The sequence below is a fragment of the Tiliqua scincoides genome, chromosome 1, assembly GCF_035046505.1.
Source record: "Tiliqua scincoides isolate rTilSci1 chromosome 1, rTilSci1.hap2, whole genome shotgun sequence".
Taxonomy (NCBI): domain Eukaryota; kingdom Metazoa; phylum Chordata; class Lepidosauria; order Squamata; family Scincidae; genus Tiliqua; species Tiliqua scincoides.
In genome coordinates this window covers 97,507,155-97,525,230 of record NC_089821.1, presented here as the reverse complement: position 1 = coordinate 97,525,230, position 18,076 = coordinate 97,507,155, and the positions used below count along the sequence as shown (strand labels likewise).

Sequence of the window (18,076 nt, the reverse complement as noted above, 5' to 3'; positions counted from 1 at the left end):
TATGTTCAAAACATATGACATTACAGAGTCATATCTACAGAGTCAGACCATTGGTTTACTTAGGCCAGTAACATCAACACTGAAAGGCAGCAGATCTCCAGGGTTTCAGACAGTTCCCCCCCCCCCCAGCCCTGCCTGAATATGTTACAGGATCTTCTACATGCAAAGCAAGGGCTCTACCTCTTATTTACAGTCCCTCCTTCAAAAAAAGGTGATAGGTGAGCCTTTAGTGCCACACGACTCGACTGCCTGTTTGCTGTAACAGAACAAGCAGCTACGGGCTCTGGAACTCATATTCAAAACTTGGCAAATCACATTTTCACAATGTAATGGTACAATTCTCACCTTCATAATCAAGAATAAAGCATGTCCCATGCTTAAAAACATAAGGCAAATTAACTACACCCTTGGTGACACTAAAAATAACCCCATCAGCAGCTAACACAGAACAAACACTGGATGACTTACTTGTAAACAGGAAGCATTATAGGCAGGGGAGCAGATAAATGAGGCGCAATTTCAAGCAAGTTGGCACGTTCATGGAGGGCTTCTTGCACCATTTTGTACTAAAACACAATAGAGGATTTACAAAACCCAGTCTCAGTAAAATTCCAAAAAACAATGCTATGCAAAGTGTTGGGGACAGCCCCTTCTTTACACTCTACCCTCTTATCATACCTCCAGTCTTGTCAAATTTAGAACTCACAGTACTGAACTTTTTTCTCTTGACTTGAACATACAAAACAAATTTCATGGTCCTTGTGTTTTCAGCATCTTATTAAACCAAGCTTTCAAAAAATTCCCATTAAGATCTCTACAAGAGGGCATTGACTTAAAAAAAAGATTGGCACTTCAAAAGGAGATTAATTCTATTTCCTGTACTCAAAAGCACACAGCTCAGATGAATCATGGGTGCAATTCTCTTAAAATGAAAACTGTCACTCCATACATTGGAAAGAAAACACAGTGTATGCTTGCCCTTAGTTGATTTTGAAGATGTGCTGTACGGGTGCAGCCAAACTGTCCCCCACCCTACCCTGTATGTCACAGATAGCCAACTTTCCTTTCTCAGCAGCCTCTATATTCTCCAGACGCTAGCCTGAGGGAGGGAGCAATCTGACCTCCTCATAGATGGCTATGTTCTATAAATAAAGTTGGCATTACTGCACAGCAAGAACGTAACAAGTATGGAGCGGGCACACTCAGATGGGATGAGTGCATCAACTGGGGGGCTGAAAACAACTGGACTTCTGAAAAGATCCTCTGAAGAGGTGGACTAGCAATGAAAGATATACACTGACTCATTGATCCTTTTCTCCACAAGTGGCACAGAGCAAAACATTTTTTTACCACACCTCAGTTACATTTTTAGGAGCGCCACTAAAGCCAAATAAAGTTGGTTCAGGCTGCTAGCTGGTTGTACATTGACAAAGACATCAAAAATAATGATATAGAAAATAATGGGGGAGGGTGTAGGAGGAGGACATGTGATTGCCGCAAAATGTAAGCCTGTATTCTGACTTTCTATTTTTGGAGGGGGCTGGAATGGATCCTCCGCAGGTAACACAGAGATGCCCGGTACTAATAACAACAATTCCCCTTCTGAATCAAGGTATTACATTTGTAACTATAATCCTCAGGGCATGAAGCCATTTTAACACTACCAAGATATAGTAATCAAGGTATAGTTTTAAAATCTGCTAAGTAAATGGCCACCCATATGGCATTCTTACTTCTGCCTTTCAACCCTTGGTGCTACTGAAACTTTGTAATTTTCCATGCAAGAATTGATTTACACATTCAGCAGGAAAAACACATAGTCAAAACATCGGCAGCCATGTTCTGCCAAGTCAGACCATTGATCCATCTAGGTTGGTAATGTCTATAGCGGCCAGGGTTTCAGAAAAGGGATTTTTCCCCAACCTTGCAAAGAGATGCCAAGGGACCCAGGACCTTCCACATGCAAAGCACAAGCTTCACAGCCCCTCTGAAAACTGTACCAAGTTTGAATGCAGATGGCAGATAGCACCTAACTTGAAAGCTCTCCTTTATCATGACTTTCTGCATGTGAAATTCTAGCCCAATGGGAAGAAGGGTTCTAAACCTATCATTAGCCCAAGGATACAGAGTATTTAGGTTGTGGAATGCACTGAATGTTGTGAAATCCAGAAGACAAGAAACTGAAGTTTACTGTAGAAATGTTTACAGTGCAAGTTTTGTTTTTTGAAAAAAAATATTTAAATTGTGGGGCAAAAAAATCATGCACGGGCACAGTTCAGATGTCGTACACTTTTTTCTCCCCCTGCACACCTGACTTAATATAAGACTTTGCCAACCACAGTTTATCATGGCATCTAGATATATAACACAGGAATGAAAGCCATGGATTGTAAAGAGTGTTCAAATCACAATTTCCTAGGATCAATGACATAGCAAACCGTCATCTTGTATTAAACCAGATGTGCAAGTGGCAGAGGGAAGGAGGCAGAATATGGTACATTCCCCATCTAAGAAACATGATTGTTAGACTGGGAATGCAGTTCTGAACTGGGTCATATACTCTTAAACCTTAAAAAATTTTCCTCAAGCTCCATTCAAAAGGAACCCTGAACCCTGATCAGTACTGCAATATTATATATATTGGACTATTGTAAAATTGTACTATTACAATTTATCATAATTTAAATATTAACTACTGCCACTTCTTTCTGAACTCACTGAGTCAGCCCTTTGGTATGCAGAATGTCTATGGCAAGCCACTGAGGAATACATTCAAAACCACAAATGTGATAACAAATGTAATTAGAACTGAAGGAGGGGGGTCGGTTAGACATTTTTGCTTTACAGTTTCCATCATAAGACAATTACCTGTTCAAAATCCAACTGCATGATGGCCGTCTGAAGATATCTCACTCCGCCATGGATCAATTTAGTGCTTCTGCTGCTGGTCCCTGATGAGAAATCATCTCTTTCTACAAGGGCTGTTTTTAGGCCTGCGTAACCAGAAAGCCAAATTAACTTCTTAAATTACACAATTTGTATGTAATTCATTAAAGACACTTCTCTAGGGTAGAGACAGTCACAAGAAAAATTACTCTGAACATGGATGAATTTGTATTCAAAGTGCATGGCACCATCTTGTTGGCAATGAAGAGTAGCAGCTTCTTCAGGGAAATCTATATATTTGCAAAATATGTGACACATGAAAATGACTATAGCCAGAGGGTGTAAGAATATATTCAAGCACTATAGAGTTGGAAGAAATGTACGAAAAGCAGTTAGAATTCTGTAAGCAAGCTCTGACCTGTTTCTCACTTCCTTAATAACAAGAACAATGAAGCACTTTACACACACAATATAAAATGAGATTAAAGTTGGATGGGTGCAAGAAAGAAGATAGTTCAACCAGAGCCCCAGTTTGTCACATTGAGTTCACATCCTTGAAGTCACTAAATGCTAGGGCAGCCAGCTTTAATTGGTTTAATCAGCAATCAACTACAGCTTTAGCTGATTAATTGGTGAGGGCAGATTTTAATCAGCAGGGCAACAAACTAGGGACACACTAGTTTGCGTTTTTTGATGCTATTACTACAATACGGAATGGAAAAGAAAACATTATTAGATGGCCTCTGTTTAACAATAAGCAATAATTTTATAATTTAATAGACAAAAGCTGTTATGCTTTTTTCTGAATGTATCAAAGAGTAACTATTTCATCGTTTTAGTAACATGAACATGTATTTAAAATTTTGATCAATTAATTGGGCAACTACTTAGAGTCAGCAAAATCTTTTTATTTGGTGACAGGAACAGAACACAGATAGTTATCCTGCAACGTATTTTTTGTACACAGAAGAGTATTAAAAATAGACTGACAACCCAACCCTACTGATGGCCTCCGGCAAGAGATCTCACAATCCATGGCCATAAGCCCCTTTCCAGTGGCAAGAAAGCCATACGGCTGCCATTAGCTTAGGAGCTGTCGGTGCAAAGAGCCAGAGGCTCTATGTATTTTCCAGCAGCTTCCAGAAACCCTGCTGGAGCAGATATGATGGCAATTGGGATGGTCTGGGTGAAGAACATTCTCCTTCCACTACATTCAAAGATCCTTTCCTCAGAGATTTCTTGAAAAGGCTTCACACTGCTTTTTCCTCAAAAGAGTAGACCTATTCTGTATTTCTCTATCTTGGAATTTTCAGTTTCACTTCAGGAGTGACAAAAAGGTTTGAGAACTTATGAGAAAGCACAAATTTAAAAAAAAAACACACCATAAATTGGGTACACCATTTAGGGCAGAGGCACACACCCGATAAGGATGCCACCAAAGGGACTTCCACATGTAGATCTTCCTTGCATCACTCCTTTATATTCAGAACCAGATCACTGCATGTCTCCATGCTCCCGCAAGCATCTTCCATGCACACGGTCATCACAGTTGTCATTGAGATGTATTGCTGGAATACTTTCTTTGGTCTTTATACTGTCATATGCATATGTGTTTAGAACAGGGGTGACAAACCCAAGGCCCACAGACCAGATATGATCCCTGGAAGCTCTTTATCCACCCACCCCGCTCTCCATGATAATTAGGCTCTCCCAGACTACCATCAGCTGTTCTTCAGCTGCTGAGCTTCAAAGTGACACACTGGTAGAAGCAACACTTCTAAAAGAGTGGTGTTTGGAGAGCCCAATTATCATGCAAGATCCTTTCAGCAGCATCACTTCTAGGGAGGTGTCGCATCTGAACCAATAGCCCAAGTGATAACTGGGCTTTCAGAAGTGCTGCTTTTGCAGAGGTTCTGGGAAGGAGTGATGGAAGGAAAATTCTGAAAATGCATACATGGGAAAGGGTAGATTAAGAAGGGGGAGAAGGAAGGAACTGCTAAGGCAAAGGGAAAGTCCAATTAACACATGGGCTACCCTTTCAGAAGTGCCACTTCTGCCAAAGCAACACTTTGCAGAGCATCACTCAACTGCTGAGCCCTGCAAAATACTATCAAGTATTGAATATTTTCTCTTTTGCAACAAAAGAGTTCCTAAGCCAGAAAAAAAGTGCTTATTTCTGGGCATCACCTGCTTAATGACATCACTTCCTGCTTAATGACATCACTCCCAGTCCTCAGCAGGCACCACAAAAGCTATTCAGCCCGCTGAATGAAATGAGCTTGACACCACTGGCTTAAACTTTATGACATAGACACTTCTATGGCACTTTCATCTGAATGAAAGAATTAAAATGAATGGTCAAATTCCTAGAATTCTAAGGGCTAAACATGGGAAATATCTGGTAAGATCTCACAACTGCTTTGAAGTATTCATTGGGGGGGGGGGGAGAAGAGAGGAAAAGATCTGGACCAGAACTCTTTCCCTCACAACAGTTCCCCAAGTTCACAAAACTGATATTAGTTACAGAGGGAAAGAAAACTGAATCTCTCTCTTTTCTACTCCTTGCTATCGCAGCTAATAACAGCTTCAACGAGCTGGATTTAAAACCAGGAAACAGACCTAGAAGAAGAGAATACCCTACTCTAGTACTGCAGCTCCATCCAAACTGGGAATGAACACCTGCGTATGCATGCACACCCCCTTTTAAATAAAGAAAAAACACATTGTGACCTTTGATCATGGATCTGCCATGTCATGCCCGGTTGGTCCCCAAAAGATCCCAAAGGCCAAAGAAAACGATAAGCATTCTACTGAAATCTGAAATGTGCCTTCAACGTGCTGCATTAATTAGCAAAATGTGGATTAGTGAATATTGAGCTTTTCATATTCAGAGACAGTATCTCTTAATTGACTTTACTAGATCATATGTTCCAAGAAACTCCCATCATGCACTTCTCTGTGAGCTTTCCTGGGCATCCAGTTGGAGACTGAATGCTAGACTGGAAGGATTGGACCAAAGCCCCAATAAGGCAATTCTAACAGTTCTTAGCCTCCCAGGTCCATTAAGGATATTTTGCATATTAAATTTTTGTTGTTCAATCGTTAAGTTGTGCCCGACTCTTCGTGATCCCATGGACCGCAGCACGCCATGCCTCCCTGTCTATCACTAACTTCCAGAGTGTGTCCAAAGCACATTAAATAGGCTAGACTTAAACAAAAATGGTGGGAAAGATGTGCGTTTAACCGTAACAATTCATACCAAATTGTTAAAAGAAGTGTCTTTTAAACTCTTTTTAAAAAAGGAAAAGCCACCCACACACAATAGCACAACCATTAGTAACTGCAGTGTGAAATAACTGAATTATCAGGAGATGATGATCAGCCACAGGCTGACAAAAACAAACCATTATTTGCCAGATTCATAAAATGAAGTAATTCACAAAATAAATCCAATTAAGATAAACACCTAGAGGACTGGAAATGCAGTCTTTCTTGAGGGAGGGAAGGTAAATCATAGCTATGTGGTAACCTCTAAAGTAATACAGCAATCTTTAAACTAAATAAAGTAGTAAGCCCCACTAGCGTTGCAACTATTCACAGCCAGTTCTTTCCATGAAGCAATTTCTCAAGTGAAAGCACAAATCAGGAATAAAAGAACCATAAGAACAGGTACAGCAAGATTCTCACCAAGGCTGTTGAGAAAAGCAACATGACTGCGCATATCCAAGGAAGAAACGCAGATCAACACCCCCCACTCTCCCTTAGCTTGCATTACATTAAGGATTTTAAGTGCTTTATCATAAAAATCTAAACAGGCACATTAGCCTCTCTCTTGGTCTCCCTAAACTTTCATGTCCTCAAAAATCTAATTATTCCTAGTAACTTTAGAAGATCAGAGCAATTTATTTTTGTCAAATGTGACTGAAGATTAATGGATACAATCAGGAATAATTTGGCAAAAACATTATCAAACACAGAGGAAGCCGAATTTGTTAAGTGAAGCATCAAACTTAATATGAGAGCAAATTCCCATGAATGAAGAAAAACAATATACAATTCATTAACCAAATTCCTATGATCATTTCACACTTCAGAAAGTTACTGATACAATCAACATATACGGTAAAAAAGGAGGGATATAGATTAACATCACCTTTTATTTGTGTCCTGTTCTACCAAAAAGGGCAGAAACATCTCAATCCTAAATATTTATAAATCCACTCCATAGTTGCCTGTGATACCAACATAGTTGGACCAAATTCCCTAATCCTTAGAGGTGTGGTTTTTCAGAGCTGATGAACATAAACATGTAACACCGTTTATTGCACTTCTCATTTTTGTTAAACAAAAAAACAAAAAATCATTTTATAATACCAAATTGACTATGTAATGTGGCTGTACCTACTGACAGTATGCCAGCTATATCACCTACCTAATACACTTTTAAATCTATTATAATTTATAAAAATGTGACCTTGGAATAAAAACACATCCACCACTTTCTGCACTTTTAACTTGGGGGAAAAAATGAAATCTGTGAAAAAATACGTAAAAATCTCTACTAATCACCCAGCCCCTTTCAGTCTGCAACATTAAACACCCGGCCCCTTTCAACAATGGTCACTTCCAGATACTCAGCAAAGTTGAAAGAAGAAACAAAAGTCAAGGCAACAAAAATCGAGGTGCTGCTGTAGGTAGCAACCAGATTTTCTTTTACTAATCTCAGGCTCTTTTTTGTTTTGTTTTAATTAAAAGAATTGCTTTAGCAACAGGAAATGACTTCAAGTTTGTAGAAACAGAAAAATGTTCCATAGCATATAACAGCCTTTCCACCCTGTGATCTCATGTTGTCAATAGACACTTTGCTGCATCCTATGTCTAGAAAATATGGCTGTGGGCGGCCAGCAAGACACAAGCCTGCTTAACTTTTAAAGTGGTCACTTTCTTGGTGTAAAGAATCTTGTAGCACCTTAAAGACAAAGTCATTTATTTCAGCACAAACATCTGTGGGCTGGAGCCCACTTCAGATTCATGAAGTATTGTCCTCACTTCTTCAAAGACACAATTGGTTTGATGTTCTTCATTTCCTCAAAGACACAATTGATTTGACGGTCTTAACTGATTCTGCAACACTTATTCAGATTTCAGAAGGAAAAGCAATGCTTACAACACAGAGCTGCCTTCCATACTGCAAAACTCACCTCTCGTAACAGCATCTAAGGCACAACCACTTCCTGTGGCGCCCCCACCTATAATAAGAATGTCAAATTCACAGGTGTTGCGCAGGACCTCAAGTTGATTGTCTCTGGTGGGAAGCTGAGATTGCATGTGTAGGGTCTTGCATTCTGAAGCTTCAACAGATACAAGATTATTCTGTAAGCATAAAAAACCAAAATGTCAAGGAAATTTTCAAGAGTGAAACTGAGATTGCATAGTTCCAAGAGCTATAAAATTCCGGGTTCAAATCTCAACACAAACTCACTAGGTAGGTATGCAACCTACTAGTTTCTGAGCTCATTCCCATACATATGATAATAAATCTGGCCTATTAATAGGGTTGTTGAAAGGATTTCTAAAATCATACCTTAAAAAGTTACATGTAAAATGCCGGGCTGAACTAAATCTGAAAGGTGGCCAAGAAAAAAAAAAATCAGACATATTAATTAAATTATTATAGATTAATACAAGACCTATGTGTTGTATAAGGAGTGACCTAATTCACATTTTACATTTCACACTCTGGTATAATTAATTAAAATTGCATAATAAAGAATGCTGCCAAACGTGAATGGCACATGCATTCTCAGATAACCAGGTTTCTCTACCACAAGCAGAGAAAGCATAGGGCAAAGAGGATCCTTTCTTGGTTGACCCTTTCATTTTTTGAAGGAAAAGCTAACCATGTAAATTCATGTGCACCATTCAAAACTGGCAGTCCAACTTATCTAAAATCTGATGCATTTGTATCTGGGTTTTAAGATGTAGTCTGAATTCGCTCTAAATTGTACATATTTTTTAAGTCCATCATCTAAGTGTAGGCATACACAAACTCCTTTTCCAACAGATTAGATTCACAGCCACAAAAGACAGTGCCATATTACAATGTCTTTTCAGAACAGTTAGGTGCAATCCATTTTATTCCTATTGTGCATCTAAAGAGGGAAACTCACACTTCTCACAAGTAACTGAGTGGAGACACACAATATGGAAGAAACAATCTCAAAAAAACAACATCATGCATCTGAAGCGACCCTCAGTTTTTCCACAGAAAGTGTAAAATAGCTTTAATACCTGCAGAGCCAAAATGCCTTAAACTGAACGTGCTGCTGCCATCTCATATGAAGTCACCAAACCAGAGACCGAGTTATGCATGTGATGAAGACTTTGACAATATGCAAATGTACAATGGATCCTATCACAGGTGGGGAAACACTGAATGTTCCCTCACATGCATAAACTTGGAGCAGATAGTCAGTTGCATGTGAACAAAAAAGGCAACTAGCACAGTTTGCAACCTGCTGCAGAGGTCAGTAACAAAGGGCAATCTACCCAAGGTTCAGGTATGACTCCATACTCCATCAAATAATTGCAAGCTGTAATAATTGTGAAAATGTCATTTTACACATGGCTTGTTTAAACCTAATGTCATTCAAGTGACTGATACTTTTCTAAATTAAAAGAAAGTGAAGCAATACTCATCCTTACACTTCAGTCAGAATGCACTTACATCAGCAGAATTCCAATTACAAGTCAAATTTATTTACAAGTAAATGTGCTATGTTCTGAAGAACTGATGTAGTTCAGTAGCCAGAAGACTAAGCTGTTAATAAAGAAGACCTTGGTTCAAACTTTGTCTCAGCCTTGAGGTCACTAGGGGACGGTTCACAAGTTACACTGCCCCAGGTATACATAAGCTGTGTGAATGACTGTACCTAGGTTTAGTTTTACAGATCAACAATCTAGAAACCTGCATACTGATTGTATCTGTAAAGTGCTTTGTAACTGTTTTGTTAAAAACAGTATTGTTAAAAATACTTATACCTGCATTGAACAGTAGGCGCACCATTCCCAAGTACAAACTAACTGCCCCAATCCTGAACAGTGTGCGACGGTTTACAGCCAGTAAACACTGTCGCAAACATGCCGCAAGGCACATTTTCGGGCCCTACCACCGGGCGAGCACCAGTGGTAGCCCAGCTCTGGCCGGTGCTGGGCTAGTGCCAGGTGGCCACCGGAGCTCCACCACTCAGCAGTCACGTGTACTGCCGAGCAGCAGAGAGGTAAGTGGACGGAGGCGTGGACGGAGGCATTTCGGGGAGGGAGGCGGGACAGCTGGAGCTTTGTTTCACTGGATCCAGAGTCTCCATGTTGGGCTCTCTGCTCAACACAGAGGCTCTTGATTCACCGCCAACCTTTAGGTTGGTGGAGAACCGAGTAGCACCATTGCGTGTCTACTCGCTTTACGGAGGAGAAGGGGACGAAAGGCCGCCGGTGGCTGTCCAGAGTGCATAGGATGTGGCAGCAGCCTTTTTCGGTACCGCTGCAGCCCCGCAACCTGGGCAGCTCAGGATTGGGCTGCCAAGTATTTATACTCTGGCAGTTTAATGTGTGAATAGTCCTTAGGTGGCCTTAGACAAGCCACTCACTGCAAGCCCTCCACTCCACTATATGGTGATATTGATACTGGTGTACTGTGTACAGGAGTGTTGTAAGGATAACTGAAATAGTATAAAGAGAGGAACTTAAAAGTGCTATACAAATGCTTACTTTTTTCCTTTTTTAAGTTGGAATCAGCCAATGCAACCACTCTATGTCTGTATACACCCAGGTCTTTTCTAAAGCTTTTTAAAGGCCTTTTCTAGGAATCTACTTTGAGTTAAATAAAAAATACTGGTTATGTACCACATAATCTACGTTACAAGTGCCATCATTATGGGTTCTAATCTACCTCTGATACTTATACTAATTAGCTTATGTACAATGGGTTGTTGCCAAGTACCTTAATTATTCTGAGAGTTATTTAAAATGCAAGGCCACAAAATAACATGTGCTTGCGTCTCCATCTCCAAGGGCTTGAGCCCCATCTCAGCATCCCTCTCACACTCACTCACTCACTATCATAAAAGCTATTCACAACCAGCCAGCATATCAGGCTTTCTCCAATCCTGACTTTGTAGCTGATCAACCTATGCTTGCTATGGAAGTATGAAAGAAAAACCATCCTAGCAAAATTTATACAAGCAATGCAAAAGGATAGGACTCTGACAACAAAAAATGGGATTAAAGCTTCCAAAGATTTTGTATGTGTACAGTTAATACAGGTATCCCTCTCTTTCTGATGGCTCATTTTTGAAGATCTGCTCTTTCAACATATTTCAATTATACCCCAAAGTCATTCATTCAAGGGATGCTCAGCAGTTTCAACCTCTCTCTGCTGTTCTAAATACTAAACTTGCCCTCCCCTATGTTGATCTGCATATGACATGGTGATTCAAACTGTTTTGGTATGCGAGTGTGAGAGAGAGAGTGCACCAACTTCATTCCATTCTCATTCCTGAAGGCATTAATGAGGGTCTATTTGCAGAAATCTTTGTGTGACAGCAGGAATTTGCAAGATAAAAAAGGCTTTTGCAATTTTCTTGCATTGGAAGCAGCATTTGTAAACTAAAAAAAGACCAGGTTCTGCTTTTCAACTGTTTCCACTTTTCACCTGGGCTCCAGTTCCTCAACCTTCAAATGAGTGGGGGATACCTGTAATAGGTATACGTATATGGCATTTGTGAATGGTCTCTCCATTAAACAAAGTGTCCAAGTGGCAATAACAACCTGTATTGAATGGAAGATGTGAATAATTGTACCCAAGTACAGTCTAACTATGTTTGTACTCGGGTAGTTTAATGTGCAAATAGCCCTTAGGTGACCTTAGAAAAGCCAGGGACTCAAAGCCATGCACCCCACTATATTGCAGTACTGATACTGGCCTGTTGTACATTTCCCAATATGATCAAAAACCACAAAGGCCAGTACATCATTTTCATGCGTCTGATGGATATCAATCTAAAGCTGAAGGATGAACTTCATTTGTCCTAAAATGTACTTATGTGTCAGATCAGCCTTTGATCTTGATACATTAATGTGGAAATCATACACAAGGGAAAGAAATCTGGAAATGGTCAGGACCCCCCCCCCCCCAAAAAAAACCCAACTGCTTATCCTCTACTTTTTAAATCACACTTCCTAAATTCTCTCTGCATTCTGAGACAGAACTATGACCTTCCTTTTTACCCACCCCAAGGGGAGGGGGTGGTAACATGGCACTCCAGAATCTATGACCAACATAAAACTAACCACACCCTTCACTATAATAATGCCCTGTAATTGATGGGGTTTTTAATTAACCCTACAGGTTAATTTGAATTTTTGCCATGTTATTTCACAATGGTAAACAGGGATATCTGATTCTATTAAACTGCATTCTGTGATACATCTTTCAAACTTGATTGATACATCTTTCAAACTTGATTTCCTGTTCAGAAGCTGCAGCTCTGCCAATTCCATGCCAAGTCATAGACACGAGGGACTTTTGAAAAGTCATGTCTGTGTATACTGAATAAGCTATGTACAAATATAAACTAGTTCAGTAAGATGATACGAAAAGACAGACATGGGGGACAGGTGGCAAACAACAGCCTTAAAGGGATCCACTCTACCGCAACTCCACTTGCAGGGGGAAAAAATTTCTGATGCATTATCACATTTAATATTTAATAATTTAATAATAAGTTCACATTTAATAAGTTCACATATTCACTTATTCGGAGAAGGAGATCAAAGAAAACTACCTGAAGTTCCAATTAGCATTACCTCGACAGGTCTGTAGGGCAGGGTATTCTATGCTATGTTCCTACATACACATAGGGAACTAGAGTGGCAATGCCTGCAAAGAAAACCATCTTCCTTTTACAGCAGATACTGGGATAGCAGCATCATTGCCATACATTATTGCTTCCACACTGTTATATCCTTAAGAATGCTCAGTGTGGAAAATTTAACCATGCCTGAACTGGGCCAAAATCTTAGCTCCATTACAATGATTATCCTAGATTCCATATCCTAGATTAAAAGGGTAGGGGGAAACCAGCAAATTATAAAATGTTTCTGTCTTACGAAACAATCCACAAGAAATATGAGAAGTCCAAAAGTTTCTGGAAGTAAAAGATGAAATACTATTGTTGGTCATCACTACCACAGAAATATAAGAAGCTGCCTTATATCGAGTCTGGTTGACAGAAACTCTCCCAGCCCTACCTGGAGATACCAGCAATTGAACTTGAGAATTGAACCTGCGTGATACCGGCAATTGAACCTGTGTGAAAAACAGATGCTCTTCTATGTAGTTATGGCCCGTCCCATAAACGTAAAATCCTCTCTACATCCCCAGGAGGACTTACACTGGATACGTACCCAAGCCCTCTTGCGCCCTAAGCAAGAATCACACACTTCGACCAATAAGCCAGACAAATAGGATGGCAGCCCTGTAACTTAACCCCAAAAAATCAATCCACTATGAAATATTTCCTGCTGCTACCTACTCACTAATAATAATAATAATAAACTTTATTTCTATCGCGCCCTTCTCCCTAAAGGGACCCAGGGCGGCTACAGCTGTCCCCTATTTGCTATGCCTTCTTTTTCTTCAGCACTTGTCCTGTATGATGGTGGGGTCCGCTATCCCCATTTGCTATGCCATCTCAGCACTATGCGTGTCAATACTTGACTTCTCCTATTCCTAAACAAGCCTATAAATACACAGGTGCTAACTGAAGCAGCAAGACTTCATATCAGAAAAAGCACGCTCACAACTCCAAAGTAAGGAGATACATTTTATGTCTAGTATAGGGTGTTCACGTGGCTCCCCAACTCGAAAGATTCAATAACTATCACATTTCACCAACACAGAAAAAAAAGTCTTTTCCCTCTATCCAGCCAAAATAAAAATACACAATCACTGAAAATCATGACAGTTTGATGAAACCAGTATATTCTGCTTAAACTTGCTTAATTTGTTTGCCTTTTGGGGGAGGGGCAGAGGAAAGGGTTCCTTAAGCTCAAGGTCTTGAACTAGATAGTTGGAATGGAGTTACGCGGTAAAAACAGGAAAAGTATAAAGAGGTGAGGAACAAGAAATACAAATCCAGTCATGAAGCTGTGAGCCGGCATCCAAGCAGGACAAATGGCAGGTAACGTGAGGGTGAACTGAATTGTCAAAGTTAAATTTGCCATGGTAAGTAATGGTAAGATTTGCTGGATTGTTCCCAAGGGTCTGGTCTGTGGCAAAAGAAGCTAGGATGGCATGGTCAGAGATAAGCAGAATCCTTACAAACAGATTCATCCAGGACTTTTAGTCAACCTGTGCAAGACGTGGTTCGCAAGCATTTTACTATTCCAATTTCCAGAATTCTGTACCCAAAAAGTGTGTTGGTACACAGTTCCACAAAGCTCCATTTTCAAGTTAACAGGGCTGCATCAGCAATGAAACTAGCCTGATTTCTGAAAAAGAGGGGTGAATGGCATACTGCTGAAAGCCAGCTTGTTACAGAGTAAATGAGATGTTTCTAGGGGATATGGGAAACAATCTGTGTGCATGCTAATTGAATTATGTCTTCTCTTGGTGCCAGTGTGTGTTGAAAAGACTCATTTAGAAAAAGCCACGGACCTCATGCACTGAGTAGCCAATTAGAGTGCATCTTGGGGCAACATCCCTTCTTGCATCTTGCAGATGCGAAGGTCTTTCTCCCCATCAACTGTGTGATTGGCAGGCATTATTAAAAAGAGGACAGTTTGGCTGCCAGACATGCCCACAGCTTAGATATGTCAACACTGTAAATGGGTTGTCCTGCTTTGTGTCAGTCCCTGCAGTTATATTCCACCTGCTGTCCTAGATTGGGTGTGCGGAGGCAGTAGCTATACGGGGACAATGCTGCAAAATGAATGTGCAAGTCAGAAACATGTGGGAGTATACGAATCACATGCTTTTGTCAGGCCTTTTGTCTCTATATGCTGCAAGCAGAACCAGAGATGCTGGTTCTACTCATCTGATGTCAGAGACTTAAGAGTCTGTGGGCACAATCCTAACCAGGTCTACTCAGCAGTAAGTCCTATTTTGTTCAATGGGTCTCTGTGCAGCCTCCTGATTTTAGAAATGGGCTATGCCAGATGCAAGGAAGGGCACCAGAATGAAGTCTCTTGTTATCTGGTGTGCTCCCTGGGGCATTTGGTGGGCCGCTGTGAGATACAGGAAGCTGGACTAGATGGGCCTATGGCCTGATCCAGTGGGGCTGTTCTTATGTTTTACTCTCAGGAAAGTGTGGTTAGAATTGCAGCCTGAGATTCTTAATAAGCCTCACAAATGTAAACCTGCAAAACCAAACTACTGATGGTGGAGCAGAGGGGGCAGGGAAAGTCCTGATAGCCCCATAACCACACAACAAGCTCTGAGGAAAGTTGCTTCAGGCCCTCTGCTTCAACCTGGAAGTGCCCAGCTGAAGAAGATGGGCTGCAGTGGGTCTCTCCAGACTCAAAGGCAGCTCAGGGGGCACCCAATGCCTCATATCTTCCTGGTTCAAACACTAGGAACATGTGAGAAAGTTTCAAACTATGTGTTATAACCTATGCTGGCAGGAACTGCCCCCCAAGACACAATAAACACACATTTCCAGCAGATGAGGGAGTGTTTGTGCATCATTCAAAGGATGACAGGTACCATATATATTCATTTTATTAAGCCCATCTGATAATTTTGTTGAAACTGGTGAAGCGTTAGTATATAGCAACTGCAGAAGAAGTCATATTTTAACCTAGTACTACTAAGCAAATTAGAATAAGCTTCCGAAGTCTCAGTTGCAAATGTGGATATACAATTCAGAAGAACAGCCATGTCCATTGTGGCTGCAAAAAAGAGTCTGTCCCACAGGGCAAGAGTATTTCTATATTCAGTTAAACACAGGAGTCTCTTGGTTTATCTGTTACCTTTGTGGCAAGGAGGATAAGAGAGGGAGCATGAGGCACACTTCCAGTCATAGGAAGAACACAGGAACCTGCCTTCTACAAAGTCAGAGCATCTAACTTAGTATCGTCAACACAGATAGGAATTGGCTTTCCAAGGTTTCACAACTGAAATCTTTATCTGCCCTACCAGGAGATGCCAACCAGATCTTCTGCATGCAAAGTAGCTGCTCTTCCACTGAGTTATGGCCCCTCCCTAATCACCAACTGAAACTCCAAGATAATCTTATAGAGTCCATTCCCACAAAACAACCTATATTCACACAGATTTTCGGAGCAGGACCCAAGAGTGATGGGACGTCTTAAAAACATAAGAAAAGCCCTGCTGGATCAGGCAAAAGACCCATTTAGTAAGTTCTCAGATGGCCAGCTAACAAAACCAATTTATAATGCAGTGTAAGAGAAAGTGTGTTAAACATGCAATTTCCTGCAGATACTTCTTGGTTGGCATAAAATGTTTCAATAGTGAGAAAAGGCCATGGATTGTGCCCATAGAAAGACAAAAATACCTCCCGAGAATGCACAACACCTCCTTCCAAGCTTCTTCATCATCCAAATATGAAATGTTCCAGCCACCTGTATTTTTTACAAGGAGCTGAATTACATTACCCAATCAGTGCTGTTTTGGCAAGCTCCTCTAGATAGTGTCAGTCACGGGTCTTTCCCAGTCTTGCTCCCAGAGATTGAACCCAGGTAGAGCATACTCTCTACCACTGAGCAATCAACATCTCTCACTCATTACCCTCATAAGCTGCTTGAAACTGCAATACAGGCCCTTCCAAGCTAATACAAACTTATCACAGTAATAAAATAATCCACATCATTAAAACCTCTATCAAGACAAATTGAACTATATACTACAAATCCAACAGCAGAACTAGATTCTGGATGCCAGATGACTTAAAAAACTGAATTTTTTTTCTCCGATCCTGCACAAGGCTAGTACCTACATAAAAGTTTGCTGCTGGTGTCTACAGTGCAAAATATTTATCTACCCTCCCTGCAACAAATACACTTGGCAGCTACAAGAGAGGCGCTCATCTTAATAGATTCACAGAGAGTCGGAGAATGTAGTGATGGCATCTGGCCTGGATGCCTTTAAAAGGAGATTGGACAGATTTTTGGAGGAAAATTCTATCACAGGTTACAAGTCCTGATGGGTATGTATAGTCTGAGATTAGCTGGTCCCTGCTCATCATGAGTGCTGAGAAGGAATATTTTTCTGTCATCTGAATTGGATGTGGATGGCAGTTTTTTTGCATACCCCAGACAAGGGAGGGAGGCAAGGGAGGGATGTTCACAATAGGTTTCGTGCATTAAAAATTGATCACTGTGATGTCTTCACTAGGGGGTGCGTGAGGCTAAATAGAATGCCAGATGGAGGGGAGTGGCAGCGAGATGCAAGTATCTCAAAGTCTTCTGTGCTCCCTAAGGCATCTGGCATACTTATAATTATAATGCAGTATAAGAGAAAGTGTGTTAAACATTCAATTTCCTGCAGATACACCAAACTCCTTCCTCAAGTACTTATCACTTGCACTTGTCTAGTAAATAACTTCTAAATGCTGCCTGTGACTACCTGAGACTTTTAACAAATTATGCACTCTGAAGATAACCTTCACATCATTTCACTTCCATTTTCCAGAACTGGGTCACAATCTTCTGGGACCTGAAAGGGTATACCAGATGCCTTCCCCTTTACCTGGTGGTGCTCTATCCAGTGATCTTCAATGTTTTTCATTCCCATAAGTTGCTGGGACCCCACAACCGAAGCTTTGTGACCCCCATTGGGGTTCTGACCCCAAGGCTGAAGAACGCTGCTCTATAACATCTTACACCATTTTGGAACAAGAAAGCTAAGCAGTCTGATCAAAGATTTAGCACATATTTAAAAAATCACCAATACTTACATGCTTCTTTTTATACTGAGAAAACTGCGAGAGGCCAAAAACTGTTGCCACAGCACCTCCTCCAATGAGGATAGTTCCTTTCAGTGCCTTTTGAAATGCCATATTTTAAATTCTAGAAAAGAAAAATTGGAGAATTCTTCATGTTAGAAGTCAGGAAAGGAAACTCATTCAAACCAGAAATATGAAACCTGAGAAAAATGTGCAAAGAAAAAATA

At 40.6% G+C, this 18,076-nt stretch overlaps 1 protein-coding gene across 1 annotated transcript in view; it reads right to left on the bottom strand.

The window, feature by feature from the left end:
* The window catches only part of GPD2 (glycerol-3-phosphate dehydrogenase 2), a 98,270-nt gene that overhangs the window by 62,460 nt on the left and 17,734 nt on the right, over window positions 1-18,076 (bottom strand). Inside the window, exons 2-5 of the mRNA XM_066611997.1 lie at window positions 17,862-17,973; window positions 8,088-8,259; window positions 2,869-2,993; window positions 469-566 (exon numbers count right to left, since the gene is read on the bottom strand). Of these exons, the coding sequence (XP_066468094.1) occupies window positions 469-566; window positions 2,869-2,993; window positions 8,088-8,259; window positions 17,862-17,963 (497 nt within the window). The 5' untranslated portion in view covers window positions 17,964-17,973. The remainder of the gene's footprint in view (window positions 1-468; window positions 567-2,868; window positions 2,994-8,087; window positions 8,260-17,861; window positions 17,974-18,076) is intronic.